At 44.7% G+C, this 22,395-nt stretch overlaps 3 protein-coding genes across 27 annotated transcripts in view; 1 reads left to right on the top strand and 2 right to left on the bottom strand.

The window, feature by feature from the left end:
• The window catches only part of LOC125879295 (thyroid hormone receptor alpha), a 170,676-nt gene that overhangs the window by 137,767 nt on the left and 10,514 nt on the right, over positions 1-22,395 (top strand). For 2 of the 5 annotated variants that reach the window (XM_049561094.1, XM_049561095.1), the window contains 6 exons: positions 4,871-4,932; positions 7,245-7,366; positions 10,007-10,154; positions 13,652-13,857; positions 19,001-19,147; positions 19,814-20,072. In XM_049561094.1, the coding sequence (XP_049417051.1) occupies positions 4,871-4,932; positions 7,245-7,366; positions 10,007-10,154; positions 13,652-13,857; positions 19,001-19,147; positions 19,814-20,072 (944 nt within the window). Of the gene's footprint in view, positions 1-452; positions 800-4,870; positions 4,933-7,244; positions 7,367-10,006; positions 10,155-13,651; positions 13,858-19,000; positions 19,148-19,813; positions 20,073-22,395 lie in introns of those variants that run through there. The other 3 variants (XM_049561098.1, XM_049561097.1, XM_049561096.1) reach the window with 3 other exon arrangements.
• LOC125879296 (uncharacterized) lies at positions 10,173-13,634 on the bottom strand. 21 transcript variants are annotated; one of them, XM_049561120.1, is made up of 7 exons: positions 11,861-13,634; positions 11,597-11,640; positions 11,421-11,508; positions 11,201-11,244; positions 10,981-11,024; positions 10,805-10,848; positions 10,173-10,760 (listed from the first exon to the last, which is right to left on the bottom strand). In XM_049561120.1, exons 1-7 carry the CDS (start codon positions 12,112-12,114, stop codon positions 10,730-10,732), a joined length of 549 nt encoding a protein of 182 aa, XP_049417077.1. In that variant the 5' UTR covers positions 12,115-13,634; the 3' UTR covers positions 10,173-10,729. The 21 variants fall into 21 exon arrangements, 20 of the variants coding, with proteins under 20 accessions (XP_049417077.1, XP_049417074.1, XP_049417060.1 ...); XM_049561117.1 differs by lacking the exon at positions 10,981-11,024 and having other exon boundaries at positions 10,173-10,936; positions 11,069-11,244; positions 11,597-13,634; XM_049561103.1 differs by lacking the exon at positions 11,597-11,640 and having other exon boundaries at positions 10,173-11,024; positions 11,069-11,244; positions 11,421-11,596; positions 11,773-13,634.
• The window catches only part of LOC125879324 (dual specificity protein phosphatase 3-like), a 35,210-nt gene continuing 30,036 nt past the window's right edge, over positions 17,222-22,395 (bottom strand). Inside the window, exon 4 of the transcript XR_007447849.1 lies at positions 17,222-17,704. The gene's annotated coding sequence lies outside the window, so the exon portion shown is untranslated. The remainder of the gene's footprint in view (positions 17,705-22,395) is intronic.

The following is a 22,395-nucleotide window of genomic DNA, read 5'->3' as shown; positions in this document are numbered from 1 at the left end:
GTTACGTAATCGAGTTAGCATTAAAGCTTAAGTGAGTTTGGATGTAGAGATGCTGCGTTGTTTTGGGTTTTTTTTCTCCTGGAGATGAAATGAGGAGAGGAAAGCAGGAGGAGTAAAGACGAGAAGGTGACAGACCTGAGATAAAAATAATGACAGGTGACAGAAACAGAGGGAGGAGAACAGAGAGGGAGGAGAACAGAGAGGGATAAAGTTAGAACAGAGGTAACAGAAATACAGAAGAGCAAAGGCAGGAAGTGATAAAGAGGAGAGGTTGTAGACATGAAAAGGTGGATTGTGATGACAGTGAGCGTGTCATCAGGGGATAAACCACACACACACACACACACACACACACACACACACACACACAGGCAGACGGGGTGAGCAGGGGAGGCTGGGCGAGGAGGGAGAGAGGGAGGGAGATAAACAGAGTAGCCCTTCCTCCCAGCAGTCAGTCTGAGGCAGAGCCACTGTTGCCTCAGATCGCCCAGCTGACAGCAGCAGCTCGAGGCTCCGCTCTGCTCCACTGTACTGCACTGGGATGGACTTGAGCGCTCGGGTCACTGGGAGGTCGGTTCAGCGTGGCGGTTGTCAAGGATTTAAGGACTTTCTCTTCGAGGTTTACAGATCAACCAAAGCTGGTGTTGCTCAGACCTCATCAGGAGTGGAGCTCTGAGCAAACAGAGATTGGATGTTGAACTGACTCCACCTGCAGCAGGAACAGCTGCTGGGCTCTCGTCTTCTCAGACTCCTGCAGATTTAACAACATGCATATTTTACAGCCGTACTGCATCAACAGGTCGGTTTGTGTGTGTGTTTGTGTGTGTGTGAGAGTGTGTGTGTGTGTGTGTGTGTGTGTGTGAGTGAATATCTCTTGCATGTGGGTGTGTGCTGCATGTTTACAGCAGATAAAGTAGGAAACGTTTGTGTGTGGAGTTAAGAAAGGCTGGCCTCTGTGTCTGTTTGTACACTGAGTTCAGAACAGTTGAGCTAAAATTTGATTTCCCAATGATGATAGCATTAAAGCAGTTTAATCTAATAACATGTCTGGAATAAAGCGTGCCTCTTAAAGAACTTCTTGCTTCAGTAATTAGTGCGGAAACTCCCTCAGTGAAGTACATGATGTTCATTCTGGTGAGATATGTGAACATGAGCGTGGTGTCAGATGAGGAGGAGGATCTGAGGTCTGACAATCAGCTGATGGAAATCTGTGTTTCTTCTTTTTTTATTTTGTGTGCTTGTTTTCGGCGCGTGGGAGCTGATGTCAGGTGTTAATGCATGTTAGAGATTTTGTAAACCGTGCAGTCTTAAAGGGACAGTTCACCTCAGGCTGCACCTGTCGTCACTTTGTTCTTCATATATATCTAACGACTGATTTATCCATTACATCAAAGATATTTTTTAACTCTCAGTTAATTTATCCCTCTTAAAACTTATAACAGTAATCATGATAAATATATTTATATCACACTTCTCTAAGCAGATGTTACAAAGTTGTTTACAGGACAGTTAAACAGTTCAATGAAGCAAGAAAACGGCGAGATATCTGTAAACAGTAAAGTGGTAAAAAGTAGGAGTTGACAGATATTGGCCTGGATGATTATCTGGGCTGATATTATGTATTTTTAGGGTTATCGATATCGGTGATTTTTTTCCATCGATATACAGTTTTGTTTTCCTTCCTTCGTTCCTTCGTTCTTTATTCTGAGTTTTCATCCTGCCTCTGGTGTCTTTTTTACTCATGATAGTGTCTGATGATAGCTAAACATGCACCAGCGCTCCTGGACGTGCCACCCCACAGCACTTCACGCCACGTCCTATTTCCAGCCTCGCCGCCCCCACAGTGAAATGCATTTTCCCCCCACTCGCTCTCTGCTTGTACACACCAGCTTCTGTAACAGCTCTTCTTCTCTGCTCCTGTGGCAGCTCGACTCCTCTGCTCACCATGGACGTGTAAAGAGAACTCTGTAGCTGTTGCTGTGTGTCGTGTGTGATGAAGAACAGATGAGGAGAGACTCAGTGTTGAGGTCGAGAAATATCCTGTCAGTATAAAGACAACGGCTTCTTGTTGCATGATCCTGTATATATTGATGTAAAATAAAAACGATACTAGCGAGAACATTCATTCCTTTTGCACTAAGAGGCCAGTGCTTCTGTCTTCCCCGTCGTGACATCATGACCTTACATAACCTGACCTTATGTGCCGTGCAAACAAGGTATTTACCATAATTACATCGGTATCTTCCCACAGTGGCTGCTGGAGATTGTTTGTGTAAGTCCATCTAAATTAAGAACCGTAACAGCTTTAAGATCCATTGTTGTTGCAGCAGAAAGCTAAAGCCTCTGTCATGTCATGATCTTATATTGCTTTACCTCTGTGTGGTTGAAATTTAGTGTTTTGCTGGAATTACACTGGAATTTCCCCACAGATTTCCCTGTAATGGCCGCAGGAGATCATTGTTAGCATAATCCTGTATATATAGCGAGAGCATTTATTCTTCTTGCAGCAGAAAGCTGCTGTTTCTGTCTTTCATGTCATCATGTTGTTCGTAAAAAACCTGTAAACATTTTCTAGTGTTGCTTGAGAGAAGGTCTGTGTCTGCTCTGACTCTGAAATAAATTCTTTCACGTGGTGTTTCTGCATAAACCAACACCAAACCTCAGATTTTTTACCAGCCAGCCACCGTCCAGTAAATTTGAGTAATTATCTGGTGTTGTGGATACACTGTCAGCTCTGTCACCAGCTCCATAAAGTGACATTTATTGAATTAATAAAGGCAGAAATGATAAAGTGGGCGTCTGACGGTGATCAGAGAGCAGAGCAGACAGTTTCCCACCGTGTTACCGCTGGACCATGTGCACAGCAATAAAATAAATAAGCCTGCTCGACCGTGAAGAGCAGCGAGAACAGAGACGTCAGAGGATTTTTCTTTTTTTGGTTGGGTTGGAAGAAGAAAGTGGATTTGACAGCCAGAGAGAGGAACAGAGGGAGGGAGGGGAAGAAGGGAGGAGAGCGCTGTTACCTAATACTGCTGATGGAAGTTTAGGGAGGAGAGGAGATGAGAGAGAGAGAGAGAGAGAGAGAGAGGAGAGAGGGATGTTTCAGAGGGAAGAGGAAAGTTGAAGGACTGGACAGAAAGAAATGAGGAGTAGGCAACATGAGAGATTTATGGAGGAGAGGAGGGAGATGGGAATGTGAGGGGGGTGTGAACAGCGTAACGTGGGGATGGACAGAAAGAAGAGAGGGAGAGAGGACGGTAATCCAAATCTGCTGCCGGGAGCAAATACAGTCTCCATCCTGTGAGAGCGGGACGAGAGGAAGGATGGAGAATTAGAGAAAGAGAAAGGAAGTCAGGAAGAGATGAGTGAAGGAATTATCTATATCCTGGAGTGTGTGTGAGTGTGTATGTGCAGAGCATGTGTGGACATGGTGCTGTAGGTATGATTCATTCATTGATTTCTAAGTGTTCCACACAGACAGTGAAAGAACAACATGTCCTCGCCTCTACATATTTCTTAATCTGGTTTTATGACTGAAAGTGAATAAATATGTAGCAGAAGGAAATTGCAAAGAGAGAGGAAATAATGGAAAGAGAAATTTGACTCAGACATCCCTCCGGTGCAGCTGTGCAGGGCCGACTTATCTTCAGCTGAGCGGACTTTAACTACAGGCTGTCAGGGAGTGCACGAGCCATCTGACACAAGGTCACTCCGTCTTTGTTGTTGGTTTTTTTTAGAGGAGAAAAGTTGAACTTTGGACCAAGTTTGTCCCTGAGCGGTCACATACAACAGGCAGCTGCTGAGCTTAAAGCGTGAGATCAGTGTTTTCAACCTCGACCCTTTTGTCCCATGTTTTTTTGTGTCTACATGTAAGTGACTGATGGGAACAACAGTTTTTGAAATTGTGTGAGAGAGAGAGAGAGAGAGAGAGAGAGAGAAGGAGAGAAGGGGCCCGGTGTATTATAGGGGGGTCCTCCGGCAGACTAGGCCTAAGTCAGCCTAACTAGGGGCTGGTACAGGGCAAGCCTGAGCCAGCCCTAACTATAAGCTTTATCAAAGAGGAAAGTCTTAAGTCTAGTCTTAAATGTGGAGACGGTGTCTGCCTCCTGGACCGTAACAGGAAGATGATTCCACAGGAGAGGAGCCTGATAGCTGAAGGCTCTGGCTCCTGATCTACTTTTGGAGACTTTAGGGACCACGAGTAACCCTGCGTTCTCAGAGCGCAGAGTTCTGGTGGGATAATAAGGCACTATGAGCTTCATTATAACTTTAACGTCTGGAGTTTTCACAGTGAGTCAGACAACAAGCAGTTTTAAACAACGCGTTTTATTCCCATTTTTGTAAGTTATATCAAAACGATGAATGGATGATGAAAGCACGGCAGAGGAGCTACCTGCACACACCAATGTAACTGGGCCACAAAAAGCCCCACAGGCTGAAATCAAGACAAAAGTAGTCTCTGTATTTAAGACATCTGAGCAGCAAACGTTTCAGTCCTCGACGATCATCAGTGCTGCTGACATGAGTGCTTCACAGAGCAGGTCCAGACACAGGTGTGATGAATCAATCAGCTGCTGCCACTAATTAGATGAGATCAACTCTGAGGAGCAGAAGCGTGACGACCAAATCACAATGACCTGTTATATGAGTGCGACAGTATTCACAGCATCCTCAGACACCACTATATGACCGCACAACATGTTGTATGAACATAAGAAATGTAACAACACACAGGATGATGAGAAAGAAAGGACAAGATATGATGCACCAAAGACAGTTTTACAGTAGCCTGAACACTTTAATGGATGATGAAGAGTAATGTTTTCTTTCTCCTCCCCCGCCCCTCGTCTTCCTCCCGCCCCTCCTCCAGGTGGCCAGATGTGCCGAAGAGAAAGAGTAAGAACGGCCAGTGTTCGGGGAAGAGCGTGTCTGGTAAGGACTGATCACGTCCGCCGTCTCCTCTTTGTGTTTTCGTCACCTCCAAACAACCAAGTGAACAATTCAGGGTCTGTGTGAGACGCTCAGCCTTTTGATGAGCTGGAGGATTTGGCTAATGTTCAGTGTTGCTCCCCTGGGTGTCATTACTATGATAATCTCCTCCTCAGCATTTTATATTTATATGAGTTTCCTTCAGAGGCTTTGTTGGACACAGATTAGCTCAGCGAGGTGACTGAAACCTGAGCTGAAGAGATCTGTTTGTAGACGGACTCTGAAGGTTTACGACCAAATACAGAGCGACCGAAATTTGGGACCAGACTGAATGTGATTCACAGTTTCATTCAGCACCTGTTTGTACCCATCACACATGACCAACAAGTCCTGCATGCTTCATCAAACATGAAACAAGTGATTACATCTAAAATCCTGAATATCTCCAGGAGATGTGAACACAGACAATTAGCAACAACTCCAACTGTTAGAAACAAGGCTGGAATTACATGAAACTGACTGAAATTATAATGAAATAAATACTTGAGACAGGAAGAAAGTGTGCTTCTAAAGAAGGATGTACAACAAAGTTATGGAAGATTCAAAATGACTTAATTAAAGTGAAATACAGTACACCTCTGTAAGTATTTCTTTGGATTAACTGTGTTTTAATGTGGCGTGGTAAATTCATGCTGCAGTTATTCAAACAATATAATCAATTTTAAAAAACTAAAATCTAAAAAGTTATTTTTTAATTGAAGATTTCCATTTAATGTAAAGACAAGACAATCTTTTATTTGTCCCACTGCGGGGATGTTTGCAACATTACAGCAGCAGAGGGAAAACACAAACAGGAAGCATCAGGAAAAAAACACATGGCAATATGATAAATAAGGATCAGTAAAAAAAGAAACACACCAATCAGTTTAATAAATTAAAAAGAGAAAAAATAGGGTCAAGAGCAGAGCACAAAAAAAGAAATGGGCTAAAAATAAAAAAAAATAGGCAAAAAAAATGCTTAAAAAATGGGCTAAAAATAGACTTAGAAATAGCCTTAAAAAAAGAAATAGGCTAAATAAAAAAGACAAGAAATCAGCAAAAATGAGAAAAGAAGGCTGAGAAAGAAAAACTGGCTTAAAAACGGTCTGAAAAGAAAAAAATACACCAAAAAATAAGCTTCAGAATAGGTTAAAAAAAAAGAAAAAATAAGCTTAAGAAAGAAAAAATAGGTCCAAAATAGGCATAAAAACTGCAAAAAAAAAAGCTAAAAAAAAAGAGAAAAAATAGACTTAAAAATGGGCTAAAACAAAGAAAATAGGCCAAAAAAAAATGCTTAAAAAATGGGCTAAAAATAGGCTTAGAAATAGCCTTAAAAAAAGAAATAGGCTAAATAAGACAGACTAAAAAAGAGAAAAAAGTAGGCTTAAGGAGTTTAAAAATAAAAAAGGGCAAAGAATGAAAAAAAAATGCTAAAACCAGAAAAAATAGGCCAAAAAATAAGGTTAAAATTAGGCTAAAAGAAATAAAATAAAAAAGAAATAAACTAAGCTAAAAAAAAAAAAAAAAAAGTGTGCTTCGGAGTGTTCGTATGTTTGTGAGTCTGCAGGCAGCTGTGATTGGTTCACAGGGTCATGTGGGTGTCAAGGTGTGTGTGGAGGTGAAGGGGTGCTCAGGCTTTTCAGTGAACGGCTCTAAGTGTGTGAATGCATGTGTGTGAGCTTTCCAAAAACTCTGAGATGAGCCGTGTGTTTGAGAAGAGTCCCGTCTGAGCATGCCCAGACGACTGACGGTGTTTGTGCAGCAACATGACAACATGACAGCTCAGAGCTTCACATTAATACTGTGAGGTCAAAGGACTGAAGGGCGAAAGCTCCAACATCTCTACGTTTCAGAGCACGTGTACTTCTCAGGAGTACGCTAGCGTCGAGCTGAATTAAGACGTCTACGTGAATATCATGATGGATTGTGGGAATGTGAGTGTGACCCTCAGAGGCTGTCATGGCGTCAGCTCAGTGTCTGCAGAAAAGACTGTCAGTCTCATACATGTCTTGTCCTGTATCACAGTCTCCCGGGGCCCTCAGCTCAGGAGCGTCTCTGAGGCCCCTGTGATAACACTCAGCCCCCTCCTCCCCCTCCTCTTCCTCCTCCTCACCACTGTCCTTCCTCTCTTCATCACTCAACCCTTCCCCTGACCTCCTCGTCCTCACTGGCCGCCAATCCGACGTCCCTCCCTGGCTTGCTGGCTCGCACTCATGGTTCACCCTTCTCTCATTCCACCCTGTCTTCCTCTTCATCCTCCTCCTCCTCTCCTATAGCTCTTAGTGTCTCTGTTCCAGGGTACATCCCCAGCTACCTGGAGAAAGACGAGCCGTGCGTGGTGTGCGGGGACAAGGCGACTGGCTACCACTACCGCTGCATCACCTGCGAGGGTTGCAAGGTACGGCACAAACTACTAAAATATCTCCGACACATAAAAGACCGGAATTCTCTACGTGTACGATTCAAGTATCTGTTTTATGAACTGAACGTGTGTTTACTTCCTGTCAACCCTACAGTGACGTTACGTTCGCCTCTGACCTTAAAGATCAAAGTGCTTTTTATGCCTCTGCACCGGCAAGTTTTCAAATTGTCCGTCCCGTTCTCGTTAATGCGATAGCTCACAATCGCCTCAAAGGAATTTCTTCAAATTTGCCACAAACCTCCGATTCAAGGCGATGAACTGATTAGATTTTGGTGTTCAAAGGTTAAGGTCAAGGTTATCTTACATCTGTCTTATTCTCATGAATGCAATCACACGTACACCACTAGGGATTTCTTAAAATTTGGCACAAACGTCCATGTAGGACTAAATGATGAATTGATCAGAATTTTATGGTCACAGGTCAAGGTCACTGTGACTTTACGCCTGTCATATTTTCATGAGTGCACCATCTCAAAAATACCCTGAGGGAGTTTCTTCACATTTGGCACAAACGTCCACTTACACTCAACAATTAACTGATTAGAATTTGATGGTTACAGGTTAAGGTCACTGTGACTTCGCACCTGTCTCATTCTCATGAACACGATATCTCAAGAATACACTGAGGACATTGCTTTGAATTTGGCACAAACGTCCACTTGGACGCACAGATGAACTGATACAATTTTAGTGGTAAAAGGTCACTGTAACCTGATCTGTCTCATTCTTGTGAATGCAATATCTTAAGAAGACCTCGAGGGAATTTTTAAATTTGGCACAAATATCCAATTCATTTGAAGGATGAATGGATTACAGTTTAGTGATCAAAGGTCAAGGTCACTGTGACCATACACCTGTCTCATTCCCATGAAGGTGATATCTTAAAAACACCTTGAGGAAATTTCTTAAAAAAAAAAAAAAGTTCATTTGGACTGAAGAATAAACTGATAAGATTTTGTTTGTTATAGGTCAAGGTCACCATGACATCATCTGTTGCATTCTTGTGAATAGGATATCTCAAGAGCACTTAAAGGGAATTTCTTTAAATTTGGCACAAACGTCCACTTGGACTCAGTGATAAACTGATTAGAACTTGTTGTTCAAAGGTTAAGGTCAAGGTGATCTTGCATCTGTCTTATTCTAATGAATGCAATATCTCAAGAACACTGTTAGGGAGTTTTCTTAAGTTTGACACAAACGTCCATGTGGACTCAAGAATGAACTGATTAGAATTTGATGGTCACAGGGTAAGATCACCATGATTTGCATCTGTTGAATTCTCATGAATATATTATCTCAAAAACAATTTCTTTAAATTTGGCACTTTGTTGATGTCCACTTTGTTTTTCTCGAACAAGGAATCCAAAAACTGGGACGTAAACTGGGACGTAAACTGGGACCACTTTAACAACAGCAAAACAGCAACAACAACTTAAGCAGTATAACACAGGTCTCATTTATCCAGTCGGAGGCTCAGTATTTCACAAACACGTTGCTTTGCCTTCAGCTCTTTCTCAACGTGCGTGTACTCTTCTTCAACGTTTGCTTTACTTCCTGGATTTTTCCCACATGGAAATTCTGACCAATCAAGAGCAGCTTTCTCACACAAGGCATTTGATCTGGTCCTCTTGTAAATGCTGCCGTGAGAACACCAACCAACTCTAGGCAATTATACAACTTTGGGATAACATGAGTCCCTGATTCAGACCAGAGGAGACCACTCTAGGTCTGACAGCAGCCTAAGAAACTGGAATCAGAGTATTCTTACTTTTTTTTCTCTTACAAATAAACTAAACTGAACAGAACTGATCAATTAATGGTTGCAGCTCTTGAACTGACTGTGAGCTTTGTTGTCTGTGTTGTTGATCATCATCGCGGAAATCAGGCCTGAAGCAAACAGATTTTCCTGATTTAGAAAATGACTGATTTCACTCTACAGTAATGACTTGAGGGAGCTTCTCGATGGCGGGTGTGGGTTCCTGCTGAGCAGAGGTTTATTATCCAATGATTGGCGTCCCGTAGAGCCGCCTGTCTACGGCCTCCAGAAATGCCTTCATCTATTCTTGAGTCTTGCCGTTCTCACGGGGGAAATGAGGCACTGAAATCCTGCTGTGGAGCTGAAAGGAGAAATTAACTTCAGGGGACGTACTGGACACTTATTGTTATCGTATAGATCTAGATGAAGTTTTTCCTTCTCATGGTGCTGATATGTATCAGACTGATTTCTCACCTGCCTCCTGATGCTTCTCAAATTCAGGTGTCTCTGTGAGCCACTTCAGGAGTGCGAGTCTAATCAAACTGCTCCCCAACTGTCGGGTACAAAAGCGGTTACTAAGAGACGCTCAGTCACGCTATCACTTCATTACTGAGCCGCTCTTGGCAAGCAGCGTCCTGCCATGCAATCATCAGCCCGCCATGTGATGCGAGCCGCTGAAAGCACTCGTTTATGCTAATCAAAACACAAGAACATTTAATTGGTGGATTTTATTTTGCGGTGATGAAGCTGCATATTTCTCTCCATCACTGGTTTCTGTCTCTGTGGTGTTTGTGTGTTTTCATTCCTTTATTTCACCACCTTTTCTTCTTCTCTCTCTGTTTTCATTTTGCCTTCTTCAGGGTTTCTTCCGCAGAACGATCCAGAAGAACCTCCATCCAGCGTACTCCTGTAAATATGAAGGCTGCTGCATCATCGACAAGATCACGCGCAACCAGTGCCAGCTGTGCCGCTTCAAGAAGTGTATCTCAGTGGGCATGGCCATGGACTGTGAGTTATCACGTGTTATTACTACCACAAGTGTTTATACAGAGATCAGTGAGGTTAAGGCTGCGACTGTCACTGTGCACCTGCTGAAACACACAGAAGTATTTTCACCCATGTTTGGGTTGCGTCTCTGCAGATGGCCTGTTGGTCTGTTCTTATGTTCGTTCACTCCAAGCATGATGCAAATTTTTGCGTCACGTTACTCGCACAATTTTGAATGCAAGAATATTTGGTGTTGACTCTCTTCATACCCGCGAATACGTTGTGTCATACACGCATGAAATCACTGAATGACCTTCTGCCAGTACGTCCTTGGCGTCATACATCTCCGGAGGATCTCAATGCTAATTGACCGTCACGACACAAATTGGTTGCTAAAGTTCAGATTTTTCAACTTGTGCGAATAAGTGTATGACAAGAAAACATACTCATTTCATTCGTGCCACTTGATTCACATATTTCCGGACATTCACATTGTGTCCATGGCGCCGCCCAGCAGGAATACAGTGTCCGATAATCCACCGCTAACATGACTCATTCATTCGGCCATTTCCTGTTACCGCTTGTCCTCTTGGGGGTCACGTGGGGGTGGAGAACATGTCAGAGCACCTGGAGGAAACCCACGCTGACACGGGGAGAACATGTCAGAGCACCTGGAGGAAACCCACGCTGACACGGCGAGAACATGTCGGAGGACCTGGAGGAAACCCACGCTGACACAGGGAGAACATGTCAGAGCACCTGGAGGAAACCCACACTGACACGGGGAGAACATGTCACAGCACCTGGAGGAAACCCACGCTGACACAGGGAGAACATGTCAGAGCACCTGGAGGAAACCCACGCTGACACAGGGAGAACATGTCGGAGCACCTGGAGGAAACCCACGCTGACACGGGGAGAACATGTCACAGCACCTGGAGGAAACCCACGCTGACACAGGGAGAACATGTCGGAGCACCTGGAGGAAACCCACGCTGACACAGGGAGAACATGTCAGAGCACCTGGAGGAAACCCACGCTGACACGGGGAGAACATGTCCGAACACCTGGAGGAAACCCACGCTGACACAGGGAGAACATGTCGGAGCACCTGGAGGAAACCCACGCTGACAAAGGGAGAACATGTCGGAGCACCTGGAGGAAACCCACACTGACACAGGGAGAACATGTCGGAGCACCTGGAGGAAACCCACGCTGACACAGGGAGAACATGTGGGAGCACCTGGAGGAAACCCACACTGACACAGGGAGAACATGTCAGAGCACCTGGAGGAAACCCACGCTGACACAGGGAGAACATGTCGGAGCACCTGGAGGAAACCCACGCTGACACAGGGAGAACATGTCGGAGCACCTGGAGGAAACCCACACTGACACAGGGAGAACATGTCAGAGCACCTGGAGGAAACCCACGCTGACACGGGGAGAACATGTCAGAGCACCTGGAGGAAACCCACGCTGACACAGGGAGAACATGTCGGAGCACCTGGAGGAAACCCACGCTGACACAGGGAGAATATGTCAGAGCACCTGGAGGAAACCCACGCTGACACAGGGAGAACATGTCAGAGCACCTGGAGGAAACCCACACTGACACGGGGAGAACATGTCAGAGCACCTGGAGGAAACCCACGCTGACACGGCGAGAACATGTCGGAGCACCTGGAGGAAACCCACGCTGACACAGGGAGAACATGTCAGAGCACCTGGAGGAAACCCACGCTGACACAGGGAGAACATGTGGGAGCACCTGGAGGAAACCCACGCTGACACAGGGAGAACATGTCCGAACACCTGGAAGAAACCCACGCTGACACAGGGAGAACATGTCAGAGCACCTGGAGGAAACCCACGCTGACACAGGGAGAACATGTCCGAACACCTGGAGGAAACCCACGCTGACACAGGGAGAACATGTCCGAACACCTGGAGGAAACCCACGCTGACACAGGGAGAACATGTCGGAGCACCTGGAGGAAACCCACGCTGACACGGGGAGAACCTGCAAACTCTGCACAGGACAGCTTCCCCAGCCCGGGGTTTCGAACCAGAAATCAATGCTAACCACTTTACCACCATGCTGCCTTTTTCATCACGTCTCATCACGTCAAAAATGAAACATAGATTTCATCTTGTTTTCGTCACAAAGGTTGTTGACGAAAATTTTCCATCATATTTTTTGTCAGCGAAGCCAAAAGCTTGACCTTGTCGTCCTCTGTTAACGCTCTCAGTCCTGTGACGAATTTCAGATGAGTATAACTTGTAGAAATCTGTACGCGTGCAGCTGAACACTCACATAGAACTGAAGTTTGACATCAAGGTGCTCATAATAAACAGTGTGCGTCACATTTATCTGTAATATGTGTGATGTGAACACACACACATTCTAACACTGCCCTGCCTCATTAAGCACAGGAGTAACACCCACACATATAATCTGATTTCATGTTGGGGATGATATTAATTTAGCCGTACATCTGTTCCTGTGAATAAAGCAAATGATTCCGTTCCTCGTGACATTTTGATGAAACACAAATTAAGAACATCTGGACTTCACGTCCAAAGACGCTCTGCACTCAGATGATGTTAGTGGAGTTTGATTCGCAGCAGCGGGCCGTGACATTAAAGCCTTTACATTACAGTGCTGTGGTTTGTTTCAGTGGATCGCTGCTAATAGGAGGAAATAACCAGAGACATAACTTCAGACAAATGTAATAAACACACACACACACACACACACACACACACACACACACACACACACACACACACAGTCTATCTTATTTGCATCCTGGTCAGCCTGTTAAATCTTCTGTCTACAGAAGAGTTGGGTTTGATTTTCCACCAACTCAACTAATAGCTCCCTAAATATCATTTTAGCATTCAGTGTTAACGTCTGACGTTTCATTCTGACTTCCTGTCGGTGTTTTTAACTGCATGTTTTAAAAGTCATCCGGCTTCAGTTCTGAGAACATTGAATATCAAGTAGAAATGAATCTGTTCTTGTTTTTTATCACGATAATACTGGTGTAATTTTAATATGAAAGAAGAAAGTCGAAACAGAAGGACAAGACCAAAAACTACTGGCATGGTCGACCATGATTTCTCCACATTTCCTCCGGCCTCAGAGTCAGGTACCAGTTTGTTTAGACCTCTGTTTGGGCCTGATGAAAAAGCAGATCTCTCCAGGTCCAAGTTAGTGGAGGTGGACCGCGTTTCCCGGGCATACAGCCACATGTCCTTATTTATTTCAATGTCTTCATAATGTCACATGACCTTTACTGCTCTCTGAGTGAGAAGCATCAATAAATACCTTTAACGTGTTCCTCAGTCGTCCCATCAGGACCAACCTGTCTGTGCTCCTGCAGTAAATGTGACGTTTCTTATCGATGTTAATGAGCACAAAGCAGAGTGATGACACTCACTGGATGAGTCATCCAGACGCAGCCTCGCCGTGTCATTCAGCCTCACTGCATTAATGTTCTCTCTCCTGTCAGTGGTGTTGGACGACTCGAAGCGCGTGGCCAAGCGGCGTCTGATCGAGGAGAATCGGCAGAAGAGGAAGAGGGAGGAGATGGTGCGGACGCTGCAGACGAGGCCAGAGCCAACCACGGCAGAGTGGGAGCTGATCAGGATGGCGACCGAGGCCCACCGGCACACCAACGCCCAGGGCTCCAGCTGGAAACAGAAACGCAAGTTCCTGGTAAGTTTAAGTGCTGTCTGAATGTAGCGTTGGGTTATCCAGAACAGCGCACTCTGGACACTCTGTCTGTGGAGACGGAGCAGCAGAGCGCCGAGCGGAGTGAATGTGTGATTAACTTAACCGTTGGTTCATTCATGTAGAAATATAACGCTGCGTTTCTTCCACCAACAGGGCTCTCATTTTAGTGTAGAGCGTCAGACTGAATTTACCAACGCACCATGTCAGGTCACTCACGGCCCTAAAAGGGTCTATAGAGCTCGTAAGTTGCGTGTTTCTGTTTCCGGTACATGGGACCTTAAAAATCGATTTCTCATAATGTATTCCAATGGCTAGATGAAAATTATTTTCTGGTCCAGTTTGAATTGTGCCATGAATTTCACACATGTTGTTTGTGAATTTTTAATATATTTTTTCATGCACAGAAGGCTACAATTTAGCGGGAAGAAGTTTGATACTGTTAGGTTTTGTGTGAGAGCGCTTGTGTACAGCTCTTGGCTGCTCTCGACGTGTATGATATACGTCACCACTCGCACTCGGAACATGGCTGTGTCTCTGGTACACTTCACCGCCTCGAAAGAAAATCAAAAGAAAGAACAGCCGTTCTTGGTGGAATGGTGACACTCGGGTACAAAACACAGCGGCATCTTGATCTGATGGCTCCGTAGATCGTGGCAGAAGACGCAGCAGCAGCACTGTGAGTTGAGAAGTGGAGGGAAAGTGTGATGACGTGACGTCACATAGGCGACATGTCTTTCTCATTAAGTTGTTTCCACAGCCTTTAACTGAAGAATCATACAATAAACTGTTAAATTTTATTTAGACCCACACAAAACATTTGTGTAATCCAAGGCATTTAATGACTGGGACCAGAAAATAATAATTTTCTCTCCATCGACTCCCATTCATATTTTCCGAGCCTAGAGATCCGATGGTGGTCGACCGGAAGGGGCGTGACTTACGAGCTCTATAGCTGCACTTTTTAACCGTGAAAAATCAGCAGTAGCAGTTTCTAAAAACAAGCGGACAGTAGGAATATGATCTGAAATCAGCAACCATGATTACATGTTTCCCTGACGTTAGCATGTTGCTACATGTAGCGGTGTGTGTAACTTGCCGTGGCGTGCCGGAGCAGATGACCATATAAATGAATCTGTCCCGAGCTGACGTCAGCTTGTCTCGTTGTAACAGAGTATTCAGAAGAGTCTGAAGCCTCCTCCATGTTTACCTCATTATTTGAAACTTTGGCCACTTTTAATATAAACATCAGACACTGTGAAATTATATGTCATAAAATAAGGAAAAGCACCGACCCTTTCTACAATTAACGTCAAAATTCACAAACTTTTAGCAGTCTTAACTCAAATCTGAACATACAGACATGATATGTTTTGACTCTGTGGCATGCACTTTCAGAACATATCTTATATCTTACATCTGTCAAGAATTAATCTCCATAAAGTCTTTTAGAAACCATAGACAAAGATGCTCCCGATAGCTGCAGAACTTACCTGAAAAATATCATAGTTTTACGCCGTGGTCGGTATTAAAGTCATTCAGTGACAGCTGTCTGTACCTCCAGGGTTCGCTGCAAACGAGCTGCTAATGGCTGATTTAGCATCATTTAAATGGCGCAAAATACCAGAATCTAAGCTGAGAAAACAGAGCTCAGGTTGTGGCCAACACAGTAAAGGAATGTCTGTAAGGGGAGGTGTAAATGATCGAGGCTGATTTTTAAAATGTAACTTGTTGTGTTGTTATATAAACATGATGATAATTGTGTCCCTACACTTACACAGTAAAAACTAAGCACTGAGATGTAAAGATACACATCAGGTTCATCTCCTCATTCATTAAAGTGAAACAGAAACTGAGAAAAAAACTGAACTATGTCATATTTTAATTAATGGGATCTAAACGAACTGCTCTGTAGAGTTACAGCGTGTAAACCTTCATCACACTTGTTGAATCTGTCAGTCTGATTTTTATTAATTACTGGCAGTATGCACACAGTAGTTCATTCCTTCTTTTATGTGACTCATTAATCCAAAAATGTTTGGTCCTTGGTATGTTTCCACTTCACAAATCAAAAACCCGACACATGAAAGGAAGCCTCGTCTTTTCATTTTCAAAGGAAAGCGTTTCTGACAGTCTCTTTTCATCACAAACTCTCTCCTGAGTGCATCGTCGCCACGTGCAGATGCATGTGGCTCCACCACAGATGGCTACCTTGAGACAAAGGTCAGGTGACAGTTACCAGGCAACCGTTCCATGAAGTCAAAGACAGTTTTTACAGTCAAATACGGTTTCTGAAGGTCTGGGGAGGGGGGGCAGCGAGTCCAAGGTGAGAACGCCAAAGAGAAAAGAACAGATTCTGTTTTGGGGAGCGAATAACGCAGCAGGCGAAGACAATCATAGCGCTCATACTGTCTGCTGGCACATCAACTTCACTGGCATATGATCTGTTGAAATCAAAATCTGGAGTTTGACAAAACACTAACAGGGAAGGTTCTGTATTTTTCAACCTGGACTCCATTTTCCATTGTTTTTGTGTCTAATGTCGGGTTCACACCACACGATATCAGCTCTATTACAGCTCGATGTGGCGTCACACAGCGTCAGCTCGGATCGTGATCAGTGAGTGTTAATCAATCAATCTTTTATTCGTCACATTAGGTTATACAAGGTACAGCACCAGTGAAATGTGGTTCTTCAGCTGTGATTTAGTCCTTTTGTCCGTCTTCTTACATCTTTGACTGCTGCTTTACAATCCTCCATGTTTCCACATGGTTCTGGTAATCAGTGGTTTCTGGTTGTGGAGTGATTGAACTGTCCAGCAGGAACAGGACAGCAGCTCACACTCTGAATCTCACACCAATCCTCATTCACCGTAAAGCACACGCCTCCTCTCCTTCTCTCCCAGAGTCCTCTGCTCTGTCAGACTGACAAATTGAATGTTGTGTCCAGACTTTAGCCAGTGTCAGTGAATTAAAGGATCCTGTTGGAAACTGCACAAAGCACAAGGTCATCCAGTTTATTTTTGAAGGCCTGCACAATGGCCAACAGGACGCACGTTCAGCAAGAGTGCTAATTTAATGAAAGCATGATGACATGCTGAATGGTTAATACATCACTGAAGACCTCACCTCAGCCTTTGTTAAACATTAAGAAGTTAGGGGTGTTTTGCTTTGGCAGAAAAGCGGTGGCATGTTGGGTCGTTTTGCCGGCAAGCTGCGAGCGTGTAGACACACAGGGCCGGATTGGTGAGTTGATCCGAGGTGCCCAATTTTCCGCCTCGTAGGGTAGACATATTGGTGGAACCCTTTTTGATTTAAACAGACTGAGACGGCCTTCTGCAACAGGAGGGGCTGTTGATGACTTGTGGGAGAAGCTGTTGATGACGCTGCACGTGCGAGCCACTGGCAGTGGATAAACAGGAAACAGCTGATAGCAGGAATTAGCGAGCAGCTAGTAGCAAGAGGGAAACACAAACCTGACAGACACTGTAAAGATGAGCAACTGGGGAGACAAGGAATTGCGCGCCCTCCTTGTCCTCGCAAACGAAGAGGCCATTAACCGTCAGATGACGGGGACGGTGAAGAACGGGCCGACTTATGAGAGAATCGCTGAAGGACTGACCAGCCGCGGCTTCCCTCCCACGTCACTGTTTACGTCACACGCTGAGCTACACGTTTTGTTACTTGCTCACGCCCCCCATTGCCCCGAAAAAGGCACATTCTGTATAAACAAAAGTAGGTAGGCGGCATTTTGCTGCACTCCCCGATTTTGTTTTTATACTGCCAATGCTGAAAAAACACTGATTGGGCTTTCCTGCAAATTTGCACAACTCCTGTTTAAAAAGGGCTTCTGACAACAATACCTTGACACTGACGTTAGCTAGGACGCTAACATAAAGCTACATTAGCAGAAGGTTGACTACACAGTCAACATCAAGCTTACAAAGCGAACGCTGATAAAAGTACAACACTCAGCAGCAACATCTAGCGTTCGCCAGCCGATCTGCTCTTTCTGTGTTTGCTGTGACAGTCGACAGCAGCCTAGTGAAAGAAGCGGCAGTGACATCACCGTTGTCTTTCTGAGAAGTTCAGAGATTTTCAACTCAAAGCGTTCGGATAGCTGCACAAAAAAGGTGGGCCATCTATTAGTTGGACGTGCCCGAACACTTCTGACGGAGGTTAGCTCGGTTGATCTTGATTTTCAGTCTGAATACAGATGGTGAAAGCAAGGTGTCACAATCCTCCTGACTTTTTGGGTTTTAAGCAGGAGATGTCCAAAGAGCTACCACAGGGTTAACTGGCTTGCGTTCATAGCATTGTCGCTTTTTGATCCTTTGATGTTGGCTCTTCCTGTCAGAATTCACCAAGCGATGGATTGTTCACCCACTAACAGGGACCGTCAGCTGGGTTCAGACCGTAGTGAGACCCGTTGGAGGTTCAGAGGTGAATCCACCATCTGCAGTTTTTAAAGCTCTCACTGACAGCAGACAGAACGGAGTCGTACAGTCCCGTCTGTTATCTTATAAACACTGAGTCACTGTTTAATGTCAGCACATGATTTTATAGATGTCACAGATTGTTTTATATTTCCTCGGTTTCTCGTCAATCATCATAACATCCTGCTGGTGACCCCTGAGTTTCCCTCCAGTGATTAACAACGACTCTCTGTCGCCTGAAGCTGTTTCCTGTCTGTCAAAGCTCTTAAATTCAAAACAGGATATTGTTCCATACCTGCATTCACATTAGTATTCATGCAGCATGTTCCCAGTGCTACAGCCTTCTGAACTGACTCTGTGTTTCCACATTGTGCTGCAACATGGTTCATCTAATTGTCTTTACATTACCCTGTTACACACAGGCAAGAATCCACCCGCTAATTAACTCCTCGTACTGTCTTTAACAGAGCAGAGCTATTTAAATTGCTTCCATGTGAGTCTGTGAAGCTCTCAGAGTTTTCTCCTGTTCCTCAGTGTTTCAGGTCGCCATTTAAAAACTGTAAACTGTGAAGAGAATCTAAACTCACAAGCTGTCTGAGCTTTCAGCCGCAGCTCATGCTTCATTTGTTAAACCGTATTGTTGACATTTTCACAACGAACGATTCTGTTAACCCCGCGATGTCTTGTTTCCAGTCGGATGATATCGGCCAGGGCCCGATGGTGTCCACGTCTGACGGGGACAAAGTGGACCTGGAAGCCTTCAGTGAGTTCACCAAGATCATGACCCCCGCCATCACACGCGTCGTTGACTTTGCCAAGAAGTTGCCCATGTTCTCCGAGGTACGTTCAGTGTGTGTGAATCTGTCTCTATGTGAATGCGTGGTCAAAGAGTATATCTACAGCCTCAGGAGGAAAAGCTTCTCCTCGTTCGCTCCAGACTCGTCTCATGAACGCTGTTAGCCACCAGCTAACGAGCTTGTTAACCTGAAAGAATCCGTTGACGGGGCACTTCCTCCCTCTGCAGCGTTCTTCAGGCTCCTCGTCAGCTCTTATTACAGCGAATAATAATGAAGCCTTCCTCATCCTCCCACCTCTCCCTCTCTGGATGATGTGATGACTCACCGCTCACTGATATGCTCTCCACAGGGACGACGTGTGTGTGTGTGTGTGTGTGTGTGTGTGTGTGTGTGTGTGTGTGTGTTCTCTCCTGTGGTTCCACCTTACTGAGTGCAGCCATCATGTATATTGTAGGGGCTTCCCGGTTATGTAACGTGCAGCTGGGGATTTGTTATGAATAGAAAACGCAAAATCATTAATGTGGAGAGAAGAGCGACCACGCTGTACCTCATCTTACTGTACGTTAAACTAGATTCTTCTTCACCTCTGCTGATTAATGCAACATTTGCATATTTCACCAGTTAGAAGTTGATGAGTTTTCAAGTTGATTGAAATTCTGCTGATGTCACTTCCTGTGATTCCTTTGTCTCCTGACGTGTTGTTGTCCAGCTGCCGTGTGAAGACCAGATCATCTTGCTGAAAGGCTGCTGCATGGAGATCATGTCGCTGCGCGCCGCCGTACGCTACGACCCGGACAGCGAGACGTTGACGCTCAACGGTGAGATGGCCGTGAAACGCGAGCAGCTGAAGAACGGCGGGTTGGGAGTGGTGTCGGACGCCATCTTTGATTTGGGCAAGAGCCTGGCTCAGTTCAACCTGGATGACTCTGAGGTGGCGCTGATGCAGGTCGTGCTGCTCATGAGCTCAGGTGAGTGATAAACGATGACATCATGATGCACGTGCCGACTACTCAACATTAAACTAACACGTTCCTGTTATTTCTGGTGTCGTCAGCAACATTTATAACATTTATAACATTTATTTATGGTGACTCAAGTTTTAGTGTTTTGTTTTTCAGAGGCTCTTTACAGTCGGCAGAGTTTCCTGAGCTCAGAATAAAACATCCTGGCAGATACAGAATGAAATATTAATAACCAACACAGTGAAGGCCTCACTGCTTCTGAGTTCAGATCATTTAACTACAGCGTGTCCCTTTGTGTCACAGCTGCAGTTTGTGTAGTTTTGAGTCGCACGGTGGATAATTGATCAGTCGATCCAAATCAGAGCTGATCAGATTGATGGATGAGGAGCAGTTTTACTTTCACTGTCACTGTATCTGGCGTACTGATGCTCCGTCTGTGCCCAGATTACGCTCTGTGCTCGGAAAGTGTCGTGCAGCCAATAACAAACAGTAGATAAATATTCCACCATCGGTCCAAAAATAAACCCTGGTGGTAAATGTTGTCATCATGGCGGGATACAACAAGTAAATGAATGTGTGTGTGAAATCCTGAACAACAAACTGATCTTTTCTTTGCACTGAAGTCAAACCTGCTGTCAGAACAGGGAGTTTTATGCCTGTCAACACTTTTACACATCAGGATCATTTTTCCTCATCATGGTGAGAACCACTCAGCCTGTGACAGCAGCTGTACGGCAGCTCAGGAGACGGACTTTTCGTCAGCAGCTTTAGCGGCTCAAATTCAGCCACGCAATGCCCCCAGCAGCAGGTGTCACAGCAGCGCCGGGTCTAACCTGTGTCACATCCCTCCTTAACTAAGCAGAGATTAAAACACCACAGACAGCGTCCCCAGCCACTTCTGACCACTCGCATCATATGTTCACACCCATGCCAGGAGTCTCACAAATTCGACAAACAAATCAACTCTGTGGTGAGAGCCAGTACAGATGTACTGATACCACTTTTTCCTTCCCGATACCGATTCCAATCCCTGAACCTAGGTATCTGCCAATACCGAGTACCGATCCGATACCAGTGCGTAAAATAAAAACGGATGGGATATGAATTGTCGCGCCGTCATTTCAAACTCAACACTTCCTGAACTTGTTTCAAACTAAAAGCCCCTTATAACATCAGCTGAGAGAATTCCTCTATTTTCTAAGTAGGCTTTTATTGTGAAACATCTGTAGGAACATGTGGAGGATTCAGTGACTTTTATGTTTGCGTACGGCACTTCAAATGGAGCTCCTGCCGTCTGCTGGTGCTTTCACGTTACTACAACAACACTTCAGCTGGCACATGAGCAGACACTGACTGGAATAATAGTAAAAGTAATAAAGGTAGGAGAAGAATAACGTGATGACATCACACCCGTCGTGAGAGACGACCGGGGATAATTGGTGAGTACCATCGTGTAGTGTGTCATGTCTGTCGGCCAAGTCACGGCACAATTTTACGACTTCACAATCGAGTAATGTGACATAGTGACTGTCAGAACGGGCAGAAAAGTCGTGTAGTGTGCGTATGTGAATGAGGCATTACGTGGTATCGGACTGGTCATAGGCTGTACTCGCTGATGCCCGAGTGCCGCATTTTAGGCACTATCAGAGGCATTTCTGATAATGGTATCAGTACAACTCTAAAAGGCACCTAAAAGTCCATCCTGTCTCACAATGACTTGAACTCTGTATCCACTACATTAATCTCCTCAAGGCTGGACTAATGTAACTCTCAGTACCTGGGTGTCGGCCAATCATCTTTGTCCTGCAGCTGGTGCAGAACGCTGCAGCGAGACTCCTCACTGGTGCCAGACAAAAGAGACGACATCACACCAGTGCTACCTGTCAAACACAGGATTGATTTTAAGGTTCTTGTTTTTAAAGCCATACATGGGCTGAAGTTCTCTGCCTCTTCTCCAACTCACGACCTCTCAGATCTTCCGAATACCATCTTTAACTGTCCCATGATGGAGGCTGGTGAGTGAGGGGAGATCGTGCCTTTGCAGTCGCTGCTCCAAAGCTTTGGAATAGTCTTCCACTCTCAATCAAATCCTCCCCTCTAAAACACTTTGAAGACAAATCTTAAAATGTGCATGTTTTCAATGGCCTTTGGTTGCTTTTAGTGGATTTAATGTTTTAGTATTTTATGATCTTTTTACATATATCTATGTGGAATTCTTTTAATTTGAACAGCTATTTGATCAACATAGTTTATAAATTAACTTGATTTGATATTTGGATTTTTTGGAAAGTTACTCTCCGCTTCGATGTAAGGTGATGATGTAAACAAA

Source organism: Epinephelus fuscoguttatus, linkage group LG19, assembly GCF_011397635.1.
Source record: "Epinephelus fuscoguttatus linkage group LG19, E.fuscoguttatus.final_Chr_v1".
NCBI lineage: Eukaryota > Metazoa > Chordata > Actinopteri > Perciformes > Serranidae > Epinephelus > Epinephelus fuscoguttatus.
Note: the sequence above shows the minus strand (reverse complement) of the source record. Positions and strands in the feature narration are given on the sequence as shown.

Coding starts and splice junctions, on each gene's coding strand:
- LOC125879296 (XM_049561100.1), bottom strand. CDS start 12,257: ATGAGACGTGATGAAAAAGGCAGCATGGTGGTAAAGTGGTTAGCATTG. Junction 11,597..11,772: donor TCAGCGTGGGTTTCCTCCAG/GTGCTCTGACAT, acceptor GGTTTCCTCCAG/GTGCTCTGACATGTTCTCCC. Junction 10,937..11,068: donor TCAGCGTGGGTTTCCTCCAG/GTGCTGTGACAT, acceptor GGTTTCCTCCAG/GTGCTGTGACATGTTCTCCC.